Raw genomic sequence first — 25,781 nt, 5'->3', positions numbered from 1 at the left:
CAGGTAAGGACCTGGCTGTCTGTCTCTGTATCACTCTGCTTCCTTTCATCATGACATCCCCTTATCTCCTGACGTGGAAATGATCTGTTAACTGCCTGTGTCCCCTGCCCAAGCCAGTGTGTGAAAGACAGGCCCACAATTCCTGTCCCCAGTGCTGAGCACGCTTTGGAGCAGTTTTCCCTCATGGTTTGCGAAATGGCTCTTTTTAAAATTAGAGAACCAGGTTAATTAGGTAACATTTTTCACCTATAGCAGTAGTTTTCAAACTAATTTCCACACACCTCTGAGAATTAAAGGTGGATTCTCAAAGGTACTAAACTGCCTCTTAGCCCTTTAAAATTTTGTGCAATTAGAGATACCAAGGGAATATTTCAAACAAAGATGGGCACAATAAAGGACAGAAATGGTATGATTCTAACAGAAGCAGAAGATATTAAGAAGAGGTGACAGGAAAACACAGAAAAAAATATACAAAAAAGATCTTAATGACCTAAAATAGATAAGCACGATGGTGTGATCACTCACCGAGAGCCAGAAATCCTGGAATGTAAAGTCAAGTGGGCCTTGGGAAGCATCACTACAAACAAAGCTAGTGAAGGTGATGGAATTCCAGTTGAGCTATCTCCTAAAAGATGATGCTGTGAAAGTGCTGCACTCAATATGCCAGAAAATTTGGAAAACTCAGCAGTGGCCACAGGACTTAAAAAGGTCAGTTTTCATTCCAATCCCTAAGAAAGACAATCCCAAAGAATGTTCAAACTACTGCACAATTGCACTCATCTCACACGGTAGCAAAGTAATGCTCAAAATTCCCCAACCCAGGCTTCAACAAGTAAGTGAACCGGGAACTTCCAGATGTTCAAGCTGGATTTAGAAAAGGCAGAGGAACCAGAGACCAAATTGTCAACTTCTGTTGGATCATAGAAAAAGCAAAAGAATTCCAGAAAAACATCTGTTTCTACTTCATTGACTATGCCAAAGCCTTTGACTGTGTAGATCACAACAAACTGTGAAAAATTCTTCAAGAGATGGGAATACCAGACCACCTTAGGTATCTCCTGAGAAATCTGTATGCTGGTCAAGAAGCAACAGTTAGAACTGGACATGGAATAACAGACTGGTTCCAAATCGGGAAAGGAGTATGTCAAGATGTATATTGTCACCCTGCTTCTTTAACTTATATGCAGAATACATCATGTGAAATGCCGGGCTGGATGAAGCACAAGCTGGAATTGAGATTGTGGGGAGAAATATCAATAACCTCAGATATGCAGATGACACCACCCTTATGGCAGAAAGTGAAGAGGAAGTGAAGAGTCTCCTGATGAAAGTGAAAGAGGAGAGTGAAAAAGCTGGCTTAAAACTCAACATTTAAAAAAACTGAGATCATGGCATCCGGTCCCATCACTTCATGGCAAATAGACAGAAAAAAAATGGAAACAACAACAGACTATTTTCTTGGGCTCCAAAATCACTGCAGATGGTGACTGAGTCATGAAATTAAAAGACACTTGCTCTTTGGAAGAAAAGCTATGACCAACCTAGACAGCACATTAAAAAGCAGAGACATTACTTTGCCAATAAATGTCCATCTAGTCAAGGCTAAGGTTTTTCCAGTAGTCATGTATGGACATGACATGAAAGTTGGACCATAAAGAAACCTGAGCACTGAAGAATTGATGCTTTTGAACTGTGGTGTTGGAGAAGATTCTTGAGAGTCCCTTGGACTGCAAGGAGAACAAACCAGTCAATTCTGAAGAAAATCAGTCCTGAATATTCATTGGAAAGACTGATGCTGAAGCTGAAGCTCCAACACTTTGGCCACGAGATGTGAAGAACGGACTCATTGGAAAAGACCCTGATGCTGGGAAAGATTGAATGCAGGAGGAGAAGGGGACAAGAGAGGATGAGATGGTTGGATGGCATCACCAACTCAATGGACATGAGTTTGAGTAAGCTCTGGGAGTTGGTGATGGACAGAGAAGCTTGCTGTGCTGCAGTGCATGGGGTTGCAAAGAGTCAGACACGACTGAATGACTGAACTAAAGAACAACATGGTTAGGTTTTTTTGTATTTGGAGAGTCTACAAACTGACCTATGATGTGCCAGGCAGGCATAGTTTCAATAGTCACAGCACTCTTGTCTGTTAGGTATCATTATCTCCATTGTACAAATATGTCTCAGGGAAGTGGCTTATAAAAGGGCATCCATTATCTGCTAAGTGGCAGCGTTACTTCTCCTGAATGACTGACCTTTCTAAGACAAAGTCCATGGCACCCCAAGTGTTCAAGAAATTAATGAAGGCAGGGACTTCCCTGGTGGTCCAGTGGGTAAGACTCATGCTCCCAACGTAGGGGACCCAGGTTCCATCCCTGATCAGGGAACTAGATCCTACATGTCACAACTAAGCATTCACATGCTGAAGATCTTTCATGCTGCAACTAAGGCCCTGTACAACCAAATAAATAAATAAAAATAAACTGTAAAAAAAAAAAAAAAGAAATTAACAGAGACCATGAGGCTTAAGGCCACACCAGAAGGTGGGAGCAAGGAAAAGCTCAAGAATTGAATCTACTGCCAACAGAATCCATCAGCCAGCAAGAAGACGGTGAACAACTTAATAACTATAAACAGCCATTTATCTCAAAATTATGACAAGACAATAGGCAGGCTCCCCGGAGAGGAAGTTTGGCATTACAAAGAACTCAAGAGACAATACAATCAAATCTTCTCCACTGTGACAGCAATGGGCATACCTGACAATGCGTCTATATGAGATTCCAAGGCTTCTTCCTATCGGAGAACTTTAACAGTTAAGAAATAATGATCCTTCGTGTTTACAGTCAGTATGTTTCTTAAGTGTCCTAACGTCTAATAATTAACAGAAAGTGCAAAGAATTCGGGTCTGGAGAGAGGAAATATTCTTTATGATGGGAGCCTGTTGTAATTAATCATGATTATAAATGCTTCTTTGAGCAGAGTGCAACCTCTGGTGAACATGCACAAAGCAAATGTCATCACCTTCAGCACCAGATCTGTTTCATCAAGTCATCAAGATGACAAGATGTGCCATATTAACAAAGAACCGAGTGATACATAAGAGCTGGCACCATTTTTATGTTTATGTTTACTATATATGCACTTGTGTGATATTCCACATACTTTTTTCTTTAGATGAACACCAAGATACACACTTTAGAGATGGGTTCATAATTCTTCCTTTTTGACTTTTCACTTCCCTTTAATTTTCCGCTTTGGGTTTTAAGTCCCTATGGTTTTGGCTCTCTTCTGCTCTCTAATATTCCATCAATTGAAAGAGAAATGTCTGAAGATCAATTTTGGATGAAGAGATAATCAAGGGTGCGTTTCTACGGCAGGAGATTGTCCAAGAGTAACCAACAGGCCTGCCAAAGATACCATGGGGATCCAGCAGACATAGAATTGGAGTAACCAGTTAGTTTGTGCATCAGGAGAAGAAAAGAGATCCACTGTAACACAGAAAAGGCCGATGAGCTGGAGTCAGGGGTCTGACAGGCTCTCCAGGGAGCCAGTTGGATAAAGTTACCAGGGAGCAAAGTAGGTGAGGTGCTTCAGAATTATTGAGACATACAAACTTTCAGAAGAAAGTTAAGAAAATGGATAGAAATAATTATTAAATTGAATTTGAAAGCCAAATCCAACATTTATCAGGGACTGTACGTTTATACATATTGAGCTTTGACTCTTGAATTTTCCCAGGTCTTGAAAAACTCCCTAAAAGGGTGCTGTTCTGAATGGGCATGGGTCCTGAAAGCTTTATGAGGATCACATATGTGGGGAGAGAGGAAGTGAAAGCAGAGTCAACCGAGAGGGAATAGGGCCACCACCAGTTTTCATTAAGGTTAGCCAAAATTAAATAACAATTCATTATTATCTATCAGATAAATGTTGCTCTAAAATTTCTCTAAATAAAATTAAATAGCACAATTAACAAAGCCTCAGGAGAACAGCTGCAAACTCTATTGTTATTACCCTCCTGTCCTTGCATATTTTTTCAAGCCTAGTGAGAGGGAAGCTTTTAAACTAAAAGCACTTGTACATGATAAGTCACTTTAGCCTGTCAGACTCTTTGCAACGCTATGGACTATAGTCCGCCAGGCGCCTCTGTCCATGGGATTCTCTAGGCAACGATACTGGAGTGGTTGGCCGAGTCCTCCTCCAGGGGATCTTCCCAATCCAGGGACTGAATTCTTGTCTCTTTTGTCTCCTATTGGCAGGTGGGTTCTTTACCACTGGTGCCACCTGGGAAGCCCAAAAGTACTTAATTATGTTGAAAAGAGGTATGAGCTGACTCCGGTTAAGTCAGAGATTCTCTTAAGTGATAATAATTGTCACTGACTGAGGACCTACTATGTTCCAGGAAGTGCATTACACACTTTTTATTTATTTAGGCTGTGCTGGCTCTTTGTTGCTGCAAATGGACTTCTCTACTTGTGGCATGGACTTTGCTGCTCTGCAGCATGTGGAATCCTAGTTCCCCTGCCAGGGATCAAACCTGTGTCCCCTGCATTGGAAGGTGGACTCTCAGCTACCAGACCACCAGGGAAGTCCCTGCATTACACACTTTATACACAGTTTCCCCTAGATCTCACAATAACCTGAGGAGACAGACATTATTTTTTTCCCATTATCTAGATCTTTAATAAACTGAAAAGAATGACATGTTTCATCATGGTGGGCACAGTACAGGAAAAATGGGAACTTTCTAGGTGCCTCTGGTCACACTCAGCAAATAAGCATCTATTAAGTGACTGGATGGTGTAATACTTGTTGGCAGTTCACAGGCTCTGAGGAATACAAAGAAAGCATTAATGATTTATAAAGAAGTTAAGACACATGCGTAGACTCCACCTGGGTTAAAAAACAAAACAAAACTGGAAAACCAAAACCAAAAAACCACGTCATTCATTTTTATTTGGTGGTGGTGTAGTTGCTAAGTCCCATCCAACTCTTGTGACCCCATGGACTGTGGCCCGCTAGGTTCCTCTGTCCATGGGATTCTCCAGGCAAGAACATTGGAGTGGGCTGCCATTCCCTCCTCTAGCGGAATCTTCCCAACCCAGTGAATCAAACCCCATCTCCTGCATTGCAGGCAAATTCTTTACCAACTGAGCTACGAGGGAAGCCCTATACATCTTCGTATACTTGGCATAAAGTTCCTACAGTGGGAATTCCATCACTGATGAGTTCTTGAATAAATGCATGAAATGATTGAATCAGTGAATGAAATCAGCCAACCAACTGACTAAATGCTAGAGTGTGAGATATTAGCTCTAAGAACTAAAACAGTCTAGAGAAGAAAAACTCATTATGGACTTGGGTCACAGCAAGATTTCCTGAATGAGGTGAGATCTGAACTGGGCTTGAAGAATTTGAAATACTGGAATTACAAACGAGAACTAGAGTCCCACTGGATAGCAGGAATACTGTAAATGGGCACAGAACCTCCTCCCCTCTATAGCTCAAGCTCCATCCTCTTCTTCCACTGCTGCTCCCTCAATAGCCTTTTGCCCTGAGTTCATCTGCCCTGTTTGCATTTGTCCTACCTTGAACCCTGTCCAGCTAGCTCTCAGAATCCCTTGATGCTAGTAATGATTTGGGCGAAGACATCTTTGGATTAACCAGGGATGCCTCTGTCCTTTGGTGGGGAGTGGAAAAACAGTGCTTGTCCTGTGGATGATTGGAGACTTTTGCAAGCAAAGGAATAAATTCTTCCATCGCAGAAATGATGAAAATCTCCCACTCCCAAATAGCTGTGAAGAGGCCTTCCCATGGAAACGCTGGCACCTGGGAGACCTTCTCAAGGCTTCCAGAAACACATTCCTACCAGGTCCTCATAACAACCATTCAACTCCCCCTGTGCCTCTGTGCCAAAGTCAAGGCCAATGTAAACACACCCTTCTCAGACTTTAGTGACAGGGGCTCAACAAAAAACCCCAGGTTTCTCTACACACTGAGGTTTTGTTTCCCAGGTATCAGGAAAGCATCTTCTAGCACAGTTTTCCTGAATCATTTCTAGCTTGCCTTCTGTCAGAGATTCCAGGAATTAGTGTCACTTTATAATTTGTCTCATGACAGGTGAAGAATGGCCCCTGATCAGAGCTATGGCTTGGTTGGGTTTTAAGAAAAGTCCACACCTCCAGTGGCTGGAAAAAGGTATTGATCATGGTGACCCTCATATCACTGATCACTGCTCTGAAAAAGGCCCAGAGTGCCACACCACTGTATTTTGGAGTCAAGTCCTTTTTGATTCTGTTTTTTTCAGGAACAATATGAGACGTCGGGAGCTGTGCAGGCAGATCCACTTTTCCAAAACAGAAATCACTTTGGGGGTGGAAAGAGTGATTTCACTTTTCCCAGGTTGAGAGACAGCTTCTGTTTTGCTACAGCCCTTGAGCCAGCAGTACTGCTCTTGAGAGAAAAGATGAGCTACTGGCGTCTCACAAAAAAGACAGCTACAAACTGTCACTGAGATGGTGCCTTGTTTCTCCAAAATAGCATTCCAGCCCTCCCGGTGCAAGGCAGCTCACAGAACATCCTGAGAAAGAGGTGAAGGAACAGGGATGGAGCCGGCAAGTTTAACTGGTGTCAGGAGGCAGCAGGTGAAGGTCCAAATTCTGTGGCAAGAAGTACTGTTTTTGAGATGCCAGTGCCAGTCTTTTAATAAAAGACTTTCTTGTGAGGGCTGAAAGTTTTTCCCTCTGGGATTTAAAAGACTCAGGCCTATAAATCCAATATTTTGATGGCAAAAGTTCCCCCTTTTCTATTATATAATATGAAAAAATAAAATACACCCTCTCACAGGCACAGACCAGTAATGCAGGAAAATACGATATGTATCCGAAGGAAATATTTTTGATGACCAAGGTCAGAGCTTCTACTTTCATTGATTATATGACTCTGGTTAATTTCACTTCCTGTCCAGGGTATTATTTCCTGGTAAAAGTAGGGGAAAAAGTCCCAGCACTTTATAGGCCTGCCTTCCCTGAAATTAGCAGATTGTCCACACGAGAGCCGTCGGCGTGTGCCAGCCCTCCAGCAAAGGAGCAGGTTCGGGACCTGGCACGGTGCAGCCGAGTGGCACTGCTCCCAGAACTGTCCTCCAATAAAGAGCCATTGTGGGCTCTGGACCCTTCAACCAACAGGACAAACGACTCAAATGAAAAGCACAATGCACGTGAGTGGAACCTGAAACTTGAATGGCGCGGTAATCACTTCCTTAGCAAAGACACCATTATTTTTCACGCAACTTCATTCTGCAATTCAGTCCTTGCCTAGTGTAATGGTACAGATTTCCATTTATCAGTTGATAAAGGAGAATGATTACTCTCAGACCCATTAAGCAATACAGGTTACAAGCACTGGTGGGGAGAAGTGGAAAATTGTCAGGGGAGGTGGGAAGGGATTGACATTCATCAGCAAAACACCTCAAAAGACAAGCAAGTGCCGATTCTCCCAAAATGGGGATCAACACAGACTCTAGTTCAGCTACTGGGAAATTTGAGACCGTATCGAAGGGTGTAAGAAGCTAAATCTAAAATCAGGTCCAGGGCTTTAAGGCAGCTGTGATTTCTGTGTAAGAATGAGGTCTCCAGCAGGAGGGTGGCCTGGGGCTGGGGGGCTAAGGTCAAGGTTAAGGGCATCTAAACTGTGCAGCTGACACCCCATTGTCAAGCATCAGGTGTTATAGGCTGGAGATCAAGTGCTTAGATTTGACTGCTGAAGAGGCTGGGACGAGTCAGGGTGCTAATTCAGGCTGAGCCATAGTTTCCATCTGGATGACCTGGAGTGACTCATAATGCAACAGCCAACCTCACTAGCAAAAAAAATAAAAAGATGCCACTCTCAGCTAAGATTTCTCAAATGAATAAATAGGAAAGGACAGTTGAATTGGATACCATGGATCAAATGAAAACCACTCTTTTAGCTGGACCAACATACCAAATTCCATGTTCCTTGGTTTTAGAATTAGGTTTTTCTATCTCTGAGTCAATGGTATTTTTCAGCTAATCAGTTTTGACCAGAAACATAGTCTGTCTCAAATAAGCCTCTTTCCTTATGATCTGAAGCTTGGAACTAGTCACAATATCCTAACAGGGTCAACCACTCTACTTACTTTCTGACACATACAACTAACAATAGACTTATGTCCATATACATGTGTCACTTTAATAAAAATAAATAAATAAACCCATATCTGTGGAAGGATGCTAATATTTCAACAAGGCCACCTGATTCAATGTTGCTTTCATTCGTCTTATTTGATCAGCATGGTTTTGCCTCCATAAGTCATCTACAAAGAAGATGTGTCTGTGCTCACCTGTGCCAGACACTCTGAGACCCCATGGACTCTAGCCCACTAGACTCTGTCCTTGGGGTTTTCCAGGCAATACTGGAGTGGATTGCCATTTCCCCCTCCAGGGGATTTTCCTGACAGAGGAATCAAAATGGCAGATTCTTTATCCCTAGCACCAAAAAGATAACTAATTTAAATGTACATTAGTTGCTGTTTTCAATGTGTGATTATGCCTTTGTAATAGGTAGCTTGTATCTGGTTGAAAAATACAAATAAATGTTTCTCCAGTAACTTGGCATTAAATTTTCTCATGTGATTCACTCACCAGAATTAAGCAAGATGATGGATTTGAGGCACACAAACTCCTCTCCCTGGAGATTCATCATACGGAACCGAGAAGATGTAGCCAGCAACATGTCAAAGATCTCTACCATGCCTTCCACACATTTTCCCTGGTTCCTATGAAAATACACACAGACAAAAATATTAAAGGACAAAAAAATTCCAGAAGACATGATAAGGTTCACATGCATAAGAATCTACTGGTTCCAAATCTGTAACAAAAAACCACAGCCCATTCTCTTCATGGAGCATGAACATTCACTTGAATTCTATAAGGCAAGATGAAAAAAGATTTTCCATCAATAAAAAGACTCCCATTTCAAATTCTTAGAAAAGATGTCTTGTTCAGTTCCCAAATCTGTTATGTTAAATATGAAGTTCTTCAACCTATGGATAATTAAACATGATTTTAATTCAGGTAAATACATTTTTCTAATAAATATTTATCAATCACCTACTATATTCTAGTTGTTGTGATAATAATAAGAATAAAAATAGGGCTCTAACATCAATATGCTCATGACCTTGAGATAATACAATTTGTATTAGTAAACTTATATAAAATGACTTGGAGATACAGGACCAACTATGAAAACTATGAGCTGTAGTTGTGTGGAAACCATTAATGTTGCCTAGGATGACAGGTAAAGATGCTGAGTAGGTGGCATTGAGTGGACACTTTAAGAAAATGTAGGATTTCATTGAGTTGAGGTATGAAAGCATCATTGGAAGAGATCCTAAACATGGAACGGAGGAACAATGTGAAAAAATCTGGAGGGAGAAGAAGATAGGGCAGTAGTCTGGGAAAGAAGATGAAAGAGGGCTTACATTATTATAAGAAGTTTAAGCATTTTCCCTGTACAACACAGCTTTGGTGTCAAGGATTTAACATTAGTAGTTGTAACTATTAAATAAGCAAACCTAAAGGGAAGTTCCCTGGTAGCTCAGACAGTAAAGCGTCTGCCTACAATGTGGGAGACCTGGGTTCGATCTCTGGATCAGGAAGATCCACTGGAGAAGGAAATGGCAACCCACTCCAGTATTCTTGCCTGGAAAATCCCATGGACGGAGGAGACTGGTGAGCTACGATCCTTGGGGTCGCAAAGAGTCAGACACAACTGAGTGAATTCACTTTCAGTTTTCACTTTCAAAGGTTCAAAACATACAATATCTTCAAAAGAAAATATTAGTATATTTTTCAATAGGATTGGTACAAAAACTAAATGCAGAGATGATACATGTGAAAGGAATGCATTCATCCTGCTATTTATTAACTGAATTTGGGGCATGATGAGCTTGGGGCATAGGAAGAAGCTAAGATATTTTATGCATATGCAAACATATGTTTGTGACATATATAAAAATTTAAAACATGAACAATAAACACATTGTCCAGCACCTTATTTTGTTTTTAATTGATATACTTTAGAGTTCTTCATCAACTGTTTTTAACAGCAGCACAGTTTTTCACCAAACAAAATGATTTTATTTCTTTAATCAGTTTTTTGTTGTTTGACATTTAGTTTCATTTCAAGTACTGTGCTGTCACAAACATTTCATGCAATGACTATACTTATGTTTATGGCTAGGCACATTCAAAATGACTTATTGAGGGCCCATTATATACGAGGCTTTGTGTTAACATTAGGGTACAGAGAAGAAAACCATGAACCTTGTTAATATAGAGATTGAGGTAGGGATGAGATAAATTAGAAGTTTGGGATTAGCAAATACATACTACTATGTATACAATAAACAACGAGACACTACTGTATAGCACAGTATAGTATAACTACATTCAATATCCTGCAATTAACTATAATGGAAAAGAATCTGAAAATGAATATATATGTGCATATATATAACTGGATCACTTGCTGTACACCAGAAACTAATGCAATATTGTATATCAACTTTACTTCAATATAAACTTTAAAGAGATTCAAAACAGAGTCAAGACAGACAAGGAAAAAGATGAGGGCAACACAACAAGGCATATTCCCCAGAAGAGGTGTGTTACATTGAATAACAGTCTCTCCATATTTAACCCACATCAATATTGAAGCAATTGTCATAAAGTTCTCAGTTAAGGGTAAATGAGTTTTTATGTAAAGTCCTTAAATGGCATGTAGGGGCCATATTTAAGTCTTAGCTACAGACATAGTATATGTCTTATATGCAGAGTACATCATAAGAAACACTGGGCTGGAAGAAGCACAAGCTGGAATCAAGATTGCCGGGAGAAATATCAATAACCTCAGATATGCAGTCGACACCACCCTTATGGCAGAAAGTGAAGAAGAACTAAAAAGCCTCGATGAAAGTGAAAGAGGAGAGTGAAAGAGTTGACTTAAAGCTCAACATTCAGAAAACTAAGATCATGGCATCTGGTCCCATCACTTCATGGCAAATAGATGGAGAAACAGTGGAAACAGTGTCAGACTTTATTTTGGGGGGCTCCAAAATCACTGCAGACAGTGACTGCAGCCATGAAATTAAAAGACGCTTACTCCTTGGAAGGAAAGTTATGACCAACCTAGAGAGCATACTAAAAAGCAGAGACATTACTTTGTCAACAAAGGTCCGTCTAGTCAAGGCTATGGTTTTTCCAGTGGTCATCTATGGATGCGAGAGTTGGACTGTGAAAAAAGCTGAGCACCGAAGAATTGATGCTTTTGAACTGTGGTGTTGGAGAAGACTCTTGAGAGTCCCTTGGACTGCAAGGAGGTCCTACCAGTCCATCCTGAAGGAGATAAGTCCTGGGTGTTCATTGGAAGGACTGATGCTGAAGGTGAAACTCCAATACTTTGGCCACCTCATGCGAAGAGTTGACTCATTGGAAAAGACCCTGATGCTGGGAAAGATTGAGGGCGGGAGGAGAAGGGGATGACAGAGGATGAGATGGCTGGATGGTATCACTGACTCGATGGGCATGAGTTTGGGTAAACTCCAGGAGTTGGTGATGGACAGGGAGGCCTGGCGTGCTGTGATTCATGGGGTCTCAAAGAGTCGGACACGACTGAGCGACTGAACTGAACTGACAGACATAGTGATAAATAGGTAGAGCCATAGATATCAGGGTAGAGCCTGGCCTTTTTACCTGAAGTATCCAGGAAACAATTCCCAAAGTGCATTCTGCTTTGTGGAAATCTGGGTTCGTGAAAGCTCAACGTAAGCAGAGGGGAATCTTGAAAAGATATATTGCTCCATGGGAGGAATGAGCTGGTGGTTACAACAAAAGGTGAGTGGGCCTCAAGCCCAAGTGAGCCTTAAACCAAAAGTGGCCTTAATCTAGAAGTGAGCTTTTCTGTCCTGTAGCTGGTTTTTTTTTTTTTTTCTTTCTAGTGAAAAAATAAACAAGGAGAGGGGGAAATGTTTGGAAGCTAAAGCTTTAAAAATAACAACTCATAGCCAAAATAGAGAAATGTTCCTTTCTCAGTATAAAGTCTTTGTTTACTTAACAGACTGCACACCAGGTAGGGGACAGCTTCTCAGTGTGGGAGGGAACCTGTGTTTGCCTGCTGTGAGCAAAAGTTCAGTTCAGAAACTGAGATAGTGGAGTCTTTAACAATCCTCTTTTCTTCTCACCCCTTACGACAGTCTCCTACATTTTCTCATGAGGAGTTTGTTCTTCACTCTGACAGTGCAAGTGTATTCTTCTCAGCCTCTTCTCATCGGATGCGATCCTGGCATTTCTAAGGGGCAGTTATTACCCGGCCACAGTACCATGCTGGCACTTCAGCACACTTTAGGACCAAGCCCTCAGCCACGGCGCACACCCACGGCTCTCAATTCGGTTCTTAATGTGTATCTGTGTGTGTGTGTGTGTGTGTATTTGCATGTGTGTTTGCACGCACCTGCATGCTTTCTTTTAGAGGACATGGAGGGGGCATACATTAAATATAAATCACTGAGACAGTTTGATAGAAGAACCCTGGGTCTAATCTTCCAAGAAAATTGAAGCGCTTCATATGTGCTGGTGTGAGTTTCAACTCTGAGGTTCCTGGCAGAATATTCACTGCAGTGAAGCTGCAATTTTCTAAGCCGTGCTCTAAGAGTCTGGATAAACTTGATGTTGATGTCTCCTTAAGAATGAACTCACTGTCTTTCAGTGGAAAAACTTCATTTGGTCTAAACGCTTCAGCCAATCCATTATTTGTATAATCAATAAAAAGCATGTACTCTGATATCCCTGATGATATTTTCAGTGAATCACTAGAATGTCAGCTGCATGGAAATGACTGATTTCATGAGGGTCTCCCATTGGCATTACCACCAGGTGACAAGGTTTGCTGAGTGAGCCAGTGGACAGATGATTTCTCACCCTAAGATCAGACACAAATCCACAAGGATTTGGAAGGTTAACAGACGCCCGTCACCTGCCTGACACAAAAGTATCGTTTACTATCCACAGAGGTCATGACACACTGGGGTCAGCGATTCACTTTCAATCCCTGACGAAATACCCTGCACTAACTTCGAGGAGCCAATTAGATTAGCACAGTTAACTCAATATCAGAGAAAACAGATGAGTCAATGGCGCCAGCCATGGGGTGATTGCTAAGAATCTGGAGGTAACCTGACTACAATAAGACAGGATTAGCCTAAATCCTTGAGGTATGCCTGAGGCTGTGAGACATGTGGGCTTTTAAAGAACAAGATATATTTTTTTAAAGAAGCCCACCTTCAGGCATAGATCACCCAAGTAGTTTACCAGGCAGACCAGTCCATGACTCCCACTGTGAGACATGTCAGCCTGCAGTGACCAGCTCTCGCCATCACACAGTCTGCTGTTCAGATCACCCCAGAAGTGCCTTGAGGGAAAACCTCATTCTTCTCCTTACCCTCTCTCCCAATGCAATCCAGTGCACTTAAGTTATGGGGGAACCAACAGGTTTGGAAAGCGCGTTTGCTCATGGAAGATTCTCCTCTACAGAAATGAATGCCCATTTTACAGAAGCCCTTAAGTGCTCATTCCTCCACAGGTGAAATAAAGAACTCTAATGAGGATATGCAAACTTGATGCAAACCTGCACTTGCATATCTTCAAAAGTCATCTTAAAATGTAAAGCTACCCCTTGGACTTTGTTGTTATGGTTGTTTAGTTGCTAAGTCATGTCTGACTCTTATGCAACCCCTTGGACTGTAGCCCATCAGGCTCCTGTATCCGTAGGATTTCTCAGGCAAGAACACTGGAGTGGATTGGAATTTCCTTCTCCAGGAGGTATTCCCGACCCAGGGATTGAACCCACGTCTTTTGCATTGGCAGACAGATTCTTTACCACTGAGACACTAGTGAAGCCCACTTTGTAGCCTCTCTCTGTATAAATGAACATTGATAGATGGAGACAGAAAACCAGGAGATCAACATAAGACATTCAAGTGAGCTATCCTGAAAAATTACAACATGGTTAGAGAAAGGCTAAAAATTAAGATGCTTTTGAATATCAAGAGTGTTAACTTATATATGTGGAAAGATGGCACAGATGAACTCACCTCTAGCACAGGAACAGAAATGCAGATGTAGAGAATGGACATGTGTACATAGTGGGGGAAGGAGAAGGTGGGATGAACTGGGAGGTCAGGGTTGACATATATACATTACCATGTGTGAGATAGATAGCTAGTGGGAACCTACTGTAAAGCAAAGGGAACTCAGCCTGTCCTCTGTGATGACCTAGATGGGTGGGGATGGCAGGGTGGAAAGGAGCTCTAACACGGAGGAGATATATATACACATATAACTGATTCACTTCATTGTACAGCAGATGCTAACACAACATTGTAAAGCAATTATACTCCAATAACAAAATAAAGAGTTTCTGTATCTTTGATGCTACAAAATCTCTCAGCACATGCTCTGACATGCTATGACCCCATAAATATTTGTATAATCAAGAGGTTTACATATACAACCCTTTGATGTATGGAAAAAAATTACTAAAGATGGCTAATTGTAAGGTATCTTAAGAGATACAACATTGGAATGGCTATATCTTAAAGCTGATTACTTGATAGGAAAGTGGCTAAGACTCTGGAATCTGACTGCCAGGTCCAAATCTTGAGACCATATGTCACCTTGAACCAGTTACTTAAATTCTGTGTGCCTGAATGAGTATATACTCACAGTGGACTGTAGGTTGAATGAGAAATAAGTAAGTCATTAATATATGATTGTTTGATATAGTGGTTGGTTTATGAGGATCAATAATGAAATTGGCCCTGGAAGTGAGGTATTGATATAGAAATATTTACCCCCTTGATACTGAGTAATAAGAAACAGATATAGCAAGCTAGAGAGCCCTGTTGGCAAATTACCAGGTAAAACCATGGTCTGAAAGAACTTGCAAGGCAGACCACTCACCTGGAAAAGTAGATACAGGGAGTCCAAGTGATGGTATGTGGCTGTCCATACAAAAAAGAAGTGAACTCAGGCAAGAATGAAGTGGTTCTGAAGCAGAAACTGAAGGAAATGGGGAAATCCCAAAGATAAATAGTCTTACAAATTTGGAAAAGCCAAATGTTCCTGGCTATGAAATATTAAAGAGATGAAGTCAAAAAGCATTTTGTATTTGGAAGGCCCAGTAAGACTTTTTGATTTACAAGGTTTAGATTCAGTGTTTAAAGCACCTCAGGTGGTAAAGGGTGACATCAAGAGGGTCTTACCTCTTCATCCAAGCCTGTGGTTTCAAATAGCCTCAGGTTGTCACCAATAAATCATGGGGGAGAGGCCAAAGGACAAAGAAGCAAAAGAGAACATCAGACTTGAGAACTGTGTCGAGGAAAGACCTTGGGTGTGGTTACAAGCAGATGAAACTGACAAGAGCAAATGGAATAGAAGCCTGCTCTTCTTTTTTTTTTAAGACAACTGTACTACCAAAGAAATCACAAGTCTGAACTAATAAACAAAAGCCTTTGATTGTTCAAGTCTCTAACCCTAAAATTTAGGCTGCTCACCACAATAAAAGTGTATTCCCGTCTCAGATCATTGTCCAATGTAAGCATCTTCCTTGGTAAATGAACTTCCCATGCAGGGACTCAGGATCCCTCTAACCTCTAGCTCTGCCCTGTAGAGGTCCTTGAAGTGCTCTTCATTCAGACAGGAGATGGAGAAAGGACTCAGGCAGACTCGGAACGTGTGCCAACAGGATGTGCTATGAACATGGCAGAGGTCACTGAAGGAGAAGCAGTCTCGCGCTCACTTTAGCTGTAGCCAATGTGGATGATGGAAAGAAAGAACCTCCCAGAAGGTAAAGTCAGGGTTCTCGAAGAAGAATGGAAAGTTCCTTCTCCCCAGCCAGCAAATTTAGGAACTAATTAAAGAACTCTCAGGCTCCTCAGAGTAGAAACCTCCACATTCTGTCTAGTGGGCTTCCCAGTGGCACTAGTGGTAAAGAACCGCCTCCCAGTTCAGGAGGACCTAAGAGATATGGGTTTGATCTCAGGGTCAAGAAGATCCCTTGGAGGAGGGCGTGGCAATTCACTCCAGTATTGCTGCCTGGAGAATCTCATGGACAGAGGAGCCTGGTGGGCTACAACCCATAGGGTTATAAAGAGTCAGACACGACTGAAGTGACTTAGGATGCATACACATTCTATCCAGTACGATGTTATGACTGGTATGAAAAAGTATGTGACAAGAAAATAAAAATGGAGCCGGTATTGCTAAGAGACCGATGGTGCCAGGAGGCCTGAAGGAAGTGGAACTTGAGCACATCCCAGCCTGGATGGAACCTGACATTTGACCACTCACTGTCCTAAGGAAGATATCCAGAACCTTTGCCAGAAACTCAAAATGTTTATCAGATTCTTATTCTAAAGCAACTCATGACAGCCTATCCCTCAAAAATAAATATTTCTTTTCTCGTATCAGAGGACAGCCTGGTGACTTCTGCCTTTAGAAATTCCCGACTCTCTTTCCCAGAACACTCTCAGCTTTATCTGAATCTGTATCTCCTGAATTGCAGTTCTTAAGATGTGAGATAAAGCTCTTGGTTTTTTGCAGTCTCGATATTGACTATTGTCTGACAAATGACACAGGCTATCCAAAATCACTGCAGATGGTGACTGCAGCCATGAAATTAAAAGATGCTTACTCCTTGGAAGGAAAGTTATGACCAACCTAGATAGCATATTAAAAAGCAGAGACATTACTTTGCCAACAAAGGTCCGTCTGGTCAAGGCTATGGCTTTTCCAGTAGTCGCGTATGGATGTGAGAGTTGGACTGTGAAGAAAGCTGAGTGCTGAAAAATTGACGCTTTTGAACTGTGGTGTTGGAGAAGACTCTTGAGAGTCCCTTGGACTGCAAGGAGATCCAACCAGTCCATCCTGAAGGAGATAAGTCCTGGGTGTTCATTGGAAGGACTGATGCTGAAGGTGAAACTCCAATACTTTGGCCACCTCATGCGAAGAGTTGGCTCATTGGAAAAGACCCTGATGCTTGGAGGGATTGGGGGCAGGAGGAGAAGGGGACGACAGAGGAGGAGATGGCTGGATGGCATCACCGACTCGATGGGCATGAGTTTGAGTAAACTCCGGGAGTTGGTGATGGACAGGGAGGCCTGGCGTGCTGCGATTCATGGGGTCGCAAAGAGTCGGACAGAACTGAGTGACTGAACTGAACTGAACTGATTCCTACTTCCTTGTTTCTCAATTGACTTTTTATTGCTGTTCTTTCGCCCCTACTCCACCGGGCGATACTGAATGTATTTATGGATCGAGGTAACCAAACCAGGAGAAACCATATCCGTGCTGGACAGAGGGGACCACACATTCCTGAGAAATCAGTGTGCAGGACTGACTTGGAACCAAGCACATGGCTGAACTCTGAATTCTCTCTCTTGGAGAGGAACAGTGTGAATTTTGGGTATGGGGGGAGTGGATATTTGGTGATCAGAAGTGAAAGATTGCTGTATTGATCACAACACATTTCCCTTCCCTCCTGGGCTTCCTCCTAGACATACAAACATTTCCCAATATTCCCTGGAAGTTAAAAGTGGACATGGGCCTGGGTTCTGGCTAGTGGAAAGTGAGGGGAAGCAATTGGGACCACTTCTGTGATAAAGTGGATAGATAAGAAACAGACATGCCTCTCCAGTCCCTGTCCCCACCTACTGCCTGAATACAGAGCATTCCACGGACCTAGCAGAGGGCAGAGCCTGAGGTTAGAAAGACCCTGGGTCCTTGAGTTGGAAGGTCACCTGCCAAGGAAAATGCCTGCATTGGATGGTAACCTGAGTAGGAAGCAGATTTTCACTGTGTTGAGCAGCAGACATTTTAGCGAGAACCGTGACAATACTTAGCCTCTACCCCAAGACACAGAATAGATGCATAGGTGCATCCTCTGTGCTCCAAGCCACCCAGGACACAACAGCTGACACACAAATACACTTAGGATGCAAAGATGTGCTCTTCTGAGACATGGTGACTACGAACAACTGACCAAAGGGATATAAGAAATGTATCTCCGTGACATCTTGCTTTAGAGAAACCAGACACTTCTAGCTGGTATCATTGGGAAAGAGGTTGATGAGCATGTGCCATAAGGGATGGAGAAATTCGAGGCTCCAGGGGCTGTATTCCTGGAGAGGGAGCCTCCAAAATATGATACTGCTGGTGACATCCACTCAAGGAGTGAAGAAACCAAATAACTGAAATGTAGACTCTTACAAGGACTGCCCAGGTGGCTCAGTGGTAGAGAATCTGCCTGTTAAGCAGGAGACTTGGGTTCAATCCCTGGGTTAGGAAGATCCCCTGGAGAAGGAAATGTCAACCCACTGCAGAATTCTCGCTGGGAAATCCTGTGGATAGAGGAGCCTGGTGGGCTAAAGTCCACGGAATCTCAAAGAATCAGACACAGCTTAGCAAGTAAACAACAACAACAAGAATCTTATGATTACTGAGATCAAGGTTCCTATCATTATAGCAAAATCTAGTATTAAGTGACTGATTTGGAGTTGACCAAAGGTCTGAGTGTTTTGAAAAATTACCCAGGACTCATTTGCTTCCGACTCTTCAAAGACCTCCCAGGTTTGAAGGCTTTTATTCTGAAAATGATTCTGAATAAAAGTAATGATCTGATGTCTGCAAGGATATGCTGAACAAACTCACTAGAAGGACAGCATATTTCTCTTAGGGCTCAGCCACCCCTCTGTGTACCTGAGAACATGTAACCCATGTGGCTTTGGATCAAAGTCTATGCTTTATATATGAGCGTACTTTACCTATCATAGGCTATATGTCAAGGCAAATAAGCTAAGAACACATAATGATAACTAGCAAAAATGTCATTTCTCTTAGAAAGGATAGTGTTTAGGCAGAGAAAGGAAAAGTGGAATACAATAAAAACCAATAGGGGAAATTTTAAGAATATGGCCAAAAGATCATCTTCTTAGAGTTACTCTGAGAAAACGGAGATAAAAACTATGTTCTATGATTCATTTGGAAGAACTGGATTTCAAGTGGTCCATTACCTTGAGGAGAGTTGCTATGAAACTGAAAGCCAGTGATGTCTTCATGGAGAGCTGGAGGATTAAATGCATGGGACAATTTGGGAACATTTTAGAAACGGAAAGTTCTCAGACGACACATTGCAAGTCAAGCAGACCTTCCTGAAGAAGTAGGAGAGGTTAACAGTAGGAAGAAGGTTTTTAGGTCTGTTTTTCTGTTTCAATACATATGAATCTTTGCTGCTATTGCTGTTTTCCTCAGAAACATTAAGGAGTCTACCAAGAGAAGCCAGTCAACAGTGGTGCCCAGTAAGTGGACTTTCAATAAACTGGGAAAAATGCCAAAAAGACTCTTTCAGCATAAGGAAGTCCACGCTCATTAAAATCAAAGAGAGGAATGAGGCTTTCTTTCAGGCAGTGTCCGAAGGATACGTTCAGCTCAAGAAAAAAAATAATTCTTTAGGATTGCCCTTGTGGTCCAGTGGTTAAGAATCCACCTTCCAATGCAGGGGACGCAGGTTCGACCCCTGGTTGGGGAACTAAGATCCCATATGCTACAGAGAAACTAAGCCCATGAGCTCCGGAGCCCCTTGTGCCACAACAAAGATTCCGCGTGCTGCAATTAAGATCCCATGCAGGCAAATAAATAAATATTTTTAAAAAGAGAAAAGTCATTCTCATTCAGAGACTTGCCTTGCTGAGACATTAACTCATTGATGACTGAAGTCTTAGAATGACTGGCCATCCACACATATCACATCATATATCCAATCCTTTCTAGAAGGAAGACTCTACTCATGGTCCCCCCCACCCCCCACCCCCCAACATCATGTCCTGACACAAGGCCAAGAGGACTCTCCTCTCTCTTCATTTCAGTCACTAAGGGGGGACTTCAGGCTCAAAAGAGTCACTGTGAGCCTATCTCTAATCCTGGATACAGAGTACAGATAATTGACATGCCTATTACTCACGCAGAAGGATCCAGACCCTTTCTATTCATACTGGTGCAAATGGTTGTCATGAAAATTACACAGGGAACATTACAGTGGCCTATCTGAAAGATGTGTCTGTATATTAGCTTCAGACACTTGGTCATCTAATGTCCAATTATCTTTATTAAGCCACTTCTCACACAGAAGTAAAACTCTATGGAATTCGTTGCTTATTTACTTTTCTCACATTAGTAGGTTGATAGTCAAAAGAGTTTTGAAGCCAAGAGATGTTTTCTAATAAACAGAAAAAGCCTTAACATGCACTCTTTTCATATACTTTTGGGTGCTAACATAGCAAGGAAGAAGGTTACACTTGGCTATTATAGGTGCTTCTCTCAGAATGTGTAAAACACACTTCTGGGTTTGAATGGTTTCCCAAAGGGAGATGGAATTCTGCACTTCTATAGATAATGATCCACTTGAGTTTGCTTGTTCAGTGTATACAGTTTAAGAGCTAAAGTAAGTCTCTAGAAGAAAATTCTCTAATGGTTGTGTCTATTCAAATATCCAATTGAAAAGAGAGTCGATCAATCTTTTAAGATGTCCACATCAAGTATGTAAAACATTGGGAAGAATTCCCTGGTTATTCACTTCTCATTTGAAAACGCTGTAATTACACAAAGAGGTTAGGTAGTTTCTCTTGCATGTACTTCAACAAACAGATTTTATTAATTGAAATGAAGGCAAACAAATGAACAGAGAGAATGTGGTTTGTATGAGAGCAGGGTTTCTATTTTTGATAAACCAATAATTGTTTCTCTGTGTATGATAAACACTTCTTCATTAACTTGATTTTAGTTATACATTATTTTTTAAGTCTATTATATATGTCGGATTCAGTGCTAGACACTAGGAACTCAAAGATCAAATGTATTCATTCCTTTATTCATTCAGTGAATATTTACTACATCAGAATCTACTGTGCTCCGTGCACTGAGCTGAGTGTTGAGGGTTTAACAATAAGCAAAACATTATGCTCCTACAGCGGACAATTTAGTAAGGTAGACAGATATTAAGTACACACACACACACCTACAACAGCAACAACAAAATAAAACTAGTAACTGCAATCAGTTCCAAGAAGGAAGAGTAGGGTCTTACAAGAGAGCAACAAGAGGGCTGACTGCCTTAACCCAGAGGAAAGGTGGGTCTCAGAGACCTTTTTAAAGAGGTGACACTTAACCTGAAACCTACAGAACTTGGAATTAGTCAGGAAAAACTTTGGGAAGAGTGAATCAAAGAGAGAGAAGTGTACGTAGGTTTGGGAAGCAAAAGCAAAGTGCTTGATGCGTTTGAGACACCAAAAAGAAGGTCAACACTTTGGAAAGCCGGAACGCACTGTGATCCCAGGCACAGTGGTCCTGAGGAGGCTAAAGAGGCAGTCACAGAAACAAGGCCTTCAGGCTTAGATCGGGAGGGTGATCTTCAGCCCCAGGCCAAGAGAGGCCATTGCAGGTTTAAGAGAATGCCGGGGATAACTTAAGAGAAGAGTGACCAAGATTTGTGTTTTTCAAAGACCAGACTCACAGGGGTAATATTTCCTCAAGTCTCTATGAAAAAACTCATCAGTCTCAGCCTCAAAGTCTCAGCCATGTCTGATTCTTTATCACTCCATGGACTGTAGCCCACCAGGCTCCTCTGTCCATGGTATTTTCTGGGTAAGAATACCGGTGTGGGCAGCCATTCCCTTCTCCAGGGGATCTTCCTGACCCAGGGATCAAACCCAGGTCTCCTGCATTGCATTTTTACCATCCAAGCCACCAGGGAAGCCCCAAGTCTCTATGAAGTGAAAGTGAAAGTCGCTCAGTCATCTCTGACTCTTTGTGACCCCGTGGGCTATAGAGCCCGTGAAATTCTCTAGGCCAGAACACTGGAGCTGGTCACCTATCCCTTCTCCAGCAGATCTTCCCGAGCCAGGAATCGAACCAAGGTCTCCTGAACTGCAGCAGATTCTTAGCAAGAAGAAAATAAAATTCATATTTCCTATCCTCACCATTCTAATTGCAAAAGTTCTTATGCACACACACATACACACACACACACACAAAAAACAAACCAAAATGCACCACCAAATGCTGCTTATGGTGCAGAAATTAAATGCAACATAATCACTTATGGCCATTTAAATGTCCGAAGAAAAAGCAATTCCTTTCTTATCCCGTCTTTGACTTGCAACTCCCGGTTTACAAAACCAGTGCTCTAATCCCTGAGCTATAGGGCCTCGCCTTTCTTATATGGAAAACCTTAATCTGTTCATTATCTTTTAGGACAAATGACACATATTCAATACACACGCCAAGAACTAAACTAATGACCTAGGAATTCTCATGGGGATTCTAGAGTCATTTCATTAGGATTTATCAAGCTCTTATTTAGATCCCAAGCACTTTGCAAGTTAGTTAAAGTCCCCACTTTCCATGGTAAAGGCAGATAAAGAAAAGCAAATAATGAGTAGGATAACTCCAACTGTGAGACGTGCTTTTCCAGGAACTAAACCGGGGAGCAGTATAGTGTGGCAGAGGGCCACCTCCAGCTAGCTTGTCCTCCGGACGGTGACATCTGGACCGAGGCCCAAGTGACAAGATGTTTTGAGATAACCCAGACTCTAATTGTAGAAGAGAAAATTTTCAAGTGTTTTTCATCAGAATAAGAATTAAGGTAGTCATTTTAATGGTTGCTTTTAAGGCTAGGAAAAAGTATTCTGGCTTTGCAACCCAATAAGGCAGATCTGCGCAGAGAAAGCACTGTGTCAAATAATCCAAGAAACTGGAATTGAAAAAGGAGAATCAGAGGTGCCCAGAGCACTGCCTTCCTCTTAGAAGCTCCAGTCTTTTTCATGCTAAAACTGGACCTACAACTGTTAGGAGAAGAATGGTTTTCCCTGGTAGCCAGTTCACAAACTCAGCCCATGAAGAGTCTACAGAAGGTGGCGGCGGTACTTCTTAGCTCACACTGGAACCAGTCCTGTTTGACAGAATTCATCTTTCTTTAATGTTGACAACTCACATGGAGTTCTTTGGTTTACTTCATTTTTAAAATTTTATCTTTTCTTTTATTATGGATGATCTTTGCCCTGACTTCACTATATAATTTCTACTTCCTAATTTCATTTCATTTATTTCAATCTAAGGTTTAGCCAAATAAAAATACGGAGAGAAAACATTAATTTGAAGAAGGGTAATGGACACTGAACTCTTGTGGTTCAGCAGTGAAGAATCTGCCTGCCAAGGCAGGAGATGCAGGTTTGATCCCTGGCTTGGGAAGACCCCATGGAGAAGGAAATGGCAACTCAATCCTGTATTCTTGTCTGGGAAATCCCATGGACAGAGGAGCCTGGCAGGCTACAGTTCTTGGGTCACAAAGAGTCAGATGCAGCTGAGTGACTGAACAACAGCAAATTGACACTGAGAGCTGTTTCCAGTGTGCTGGGATATGTGTGCGTGGAGATAAATACTAGTTTTTGAAAAAAAAATTGGCGATGCCATGTGGCATATAGAATCTTAGTTCCTCCACCAGTGACTGAACCCATGCCCCCTGTAGTGGAAGTACAGAGTCTTAACCACTGGACTACCAGGGGAGTCCTAATACTAAAGTGCTCTTGACTGGACTTGTTCTGTGTAGCTCTTACACATAGGTGCTGATTCGTTTTTGAAATTTTCTTTTGATTACACAGTAGGTAGCATTATATAACTCGTGACAAGCACCAGAAGGAGTGGCCTTGTGTTTTTGGCCCTCTGGCAGTAGCTGGCTGTATAACCTTAGGCAAATGGCAACCCACTCCAGTATTCTGGCTTGGGAAATCCCATGAACAGAGGACCCTGGCAGGCTACAATCCTTGGGGTCACAAAGAGTCGGACACGACTGAGCGACTTCACTTTAAACAAGGAGGCTGGGGTGAATCAATAGTGTTCAAACTGTTTTTAGCAATGGTATCCTTATTAAATGAAATACGATGTGGCACTTCAATTATAAAACAGAATAAAGTGCATCTGCTTTGGAAAAACTCTAAGGATGCCCAGGAGACCACATCTTCCTTCCTCCAAGGCAACTTCTTAGTTACTTCCTTGGAAAGACCCACAGAAGGAATTTAAAAAGCAGTGCCCTAGGTCTTAAATGTTATTTCAGTTCTAAGTGCAAACAAGATAAGTCTCCAAAATCATACTTCACGGAATCAACAGTTTGTATACTTACTAACCTCTACGAGAAAATAAAAGGGTTCACTCAGCCCTTTAATTACAATACTAAGTGCCACTTTTGGTGATGAAACGTCTTCAAATACAGCTACCCTTGGCACCAATGAAGTCTCCTAGGTTGGACCATGATGTAACTTACCTCCACTATGAGTCTTAACAATAACAGAATAGCAGTGAAAGCCAGTGTCTATTCCATTCTCACTATGTGATGATAAACATGGTCTACAGACTTAGCATTCACTCCTTGAGTCCTTATAAAACTCCATGGAGGGCTTCCCTAAGTGGTCTAGTGGTTAAGATCTACCTTGCAATGCAGGGGGTACCAGTTCAATCCCCATTCCAGGAAGATACTACATGCTGCAGAGCAACTAAGCTCATGAGCCACAGCTACCGAGGCCACGTGCCTAGAGCCCGCGCTCTGCAACAAGAGAAGCCACTGCAATAAGGAGCCCGTGCATGGCAACTAGAGTTGTCCCCACTCACAACTAGAGAAAGCCCAAGTGCAGCAACCAAGACCCAGTGCAGCCAAAAATAAATAAACAAGTAAATAAATAAATGTAAAAAAACAAAACAAAAAAACCTCCATGGAAAGAAACTGAAGCACAGAGAAGTTAAGTGACTACCCAAAATCACAGTTGGTGGGTGGTCAACCTGCAACCTAGCTCCAGAGCCTGGGCTTTCAAACACCACACTGAATAGCCCCAAGCCCACCCCCCGACCATCCCCTTCTTCAGTTAGGCTCACTTTCATGTGTCTTTATCTCTACCGCACCCCTGCCCACATTCAACCCTTCCCAGAGGGTCTTCTCTTTCTGCGACTCCCCTCGAACCAATGTATCTGAACATGAGCCTGGAGAAGCTTCTGTTGCTCTGAAACTTTACAAACTCCTACAACCCTCTCTTCAACAGGTTCCAAAGGTTTGTTCAGTGTCAAGGACATCGTGCCAGTTCTGGGACTAAGACTTGGGAGCTTGGCACCAAATTCATGGACCGAAACTTCCACTGCACTTCCATCTTCTTCGTGTCCCTGGGGAGTGAACCAGGCATCTTCCTACAGCAACTATCCCTCTGCTTCTCCATCTATCACTCCCCACCGGCAGCTCTCCCAAGATGAGTTCTGAACTAAGTACATACCCATAGGCAGCACTTACCACCTCTATGAGTGGGTAGCTGTTCCCTTCTCTAGGGGGTCCAGGGGATTCTCCCAACTCAGGCTTGGGGGAGGTTTCTCACACTTTCCACCTACAGGCCAATTTACATACCAGAAGGGACTCTGGGCTACCTGCATTGCAGGCAGATTCTTTACCATCTGAGCCACGAGGAAAGCCCCATTTGGCATTTAGCTACTTGTTACTGACACATGTTAAGCCTTATATACTCATGTAACTGTCTTACTACAGCCCGCACCTCTAATAGATTATAAGCTATCAGAGGACAGGGTTGTATCTTATTTCTCTCTATATTTCTAATT

The 25,781-nt window shown here is 42.1% G+C and overlaps 1 protein-coding gene across 4 annotated transcripts in view; it reads right to left on the bottom strand.

Moving 5' to 3' along the window:
- ESR1 (estrogen receptor 1) overlaps positions 1-25,781 on the bottom strand; it is a 272,302-nt gene that overhangs the window by 26,855 nt on the left and 219,666 nt on the right. For all 4 annotated transcript variants that reach the window (XM_043457166.1, XM_043457168.1, XM_043457167.1 and 1 more), the window contains one exon: positions 8,661-8,794. In XM_043457166.1, the coding sequence (XP_043313101.1) occupies positions 8,661-8,794 (134 nt within the window). The remainder of the gene's footprint in view (positions 1-8,660; positions 8,795-25,781) is intronic.

Source organism: Cervus canadensis, chromosome 33 (assembly GCF_019320065.1).
Source record: "Cervus canadensis isolate Bull #8, Minnesota chromosome 33, ASM1932006v1, whole genome shotgun sequence".
In the NCBI taxonomy this organism is placed as follows: domain Eukaryota; kingdom Metazoa; phylum Chordata; class Mammalia; order Artiodactyla; family Cervidae; genus Cervus; species Cervus canadensis.
Note: the sequence above shows the minus strand (reverse complement) of the source record. Positions and strands in the feature narration are given on the sequence as shown.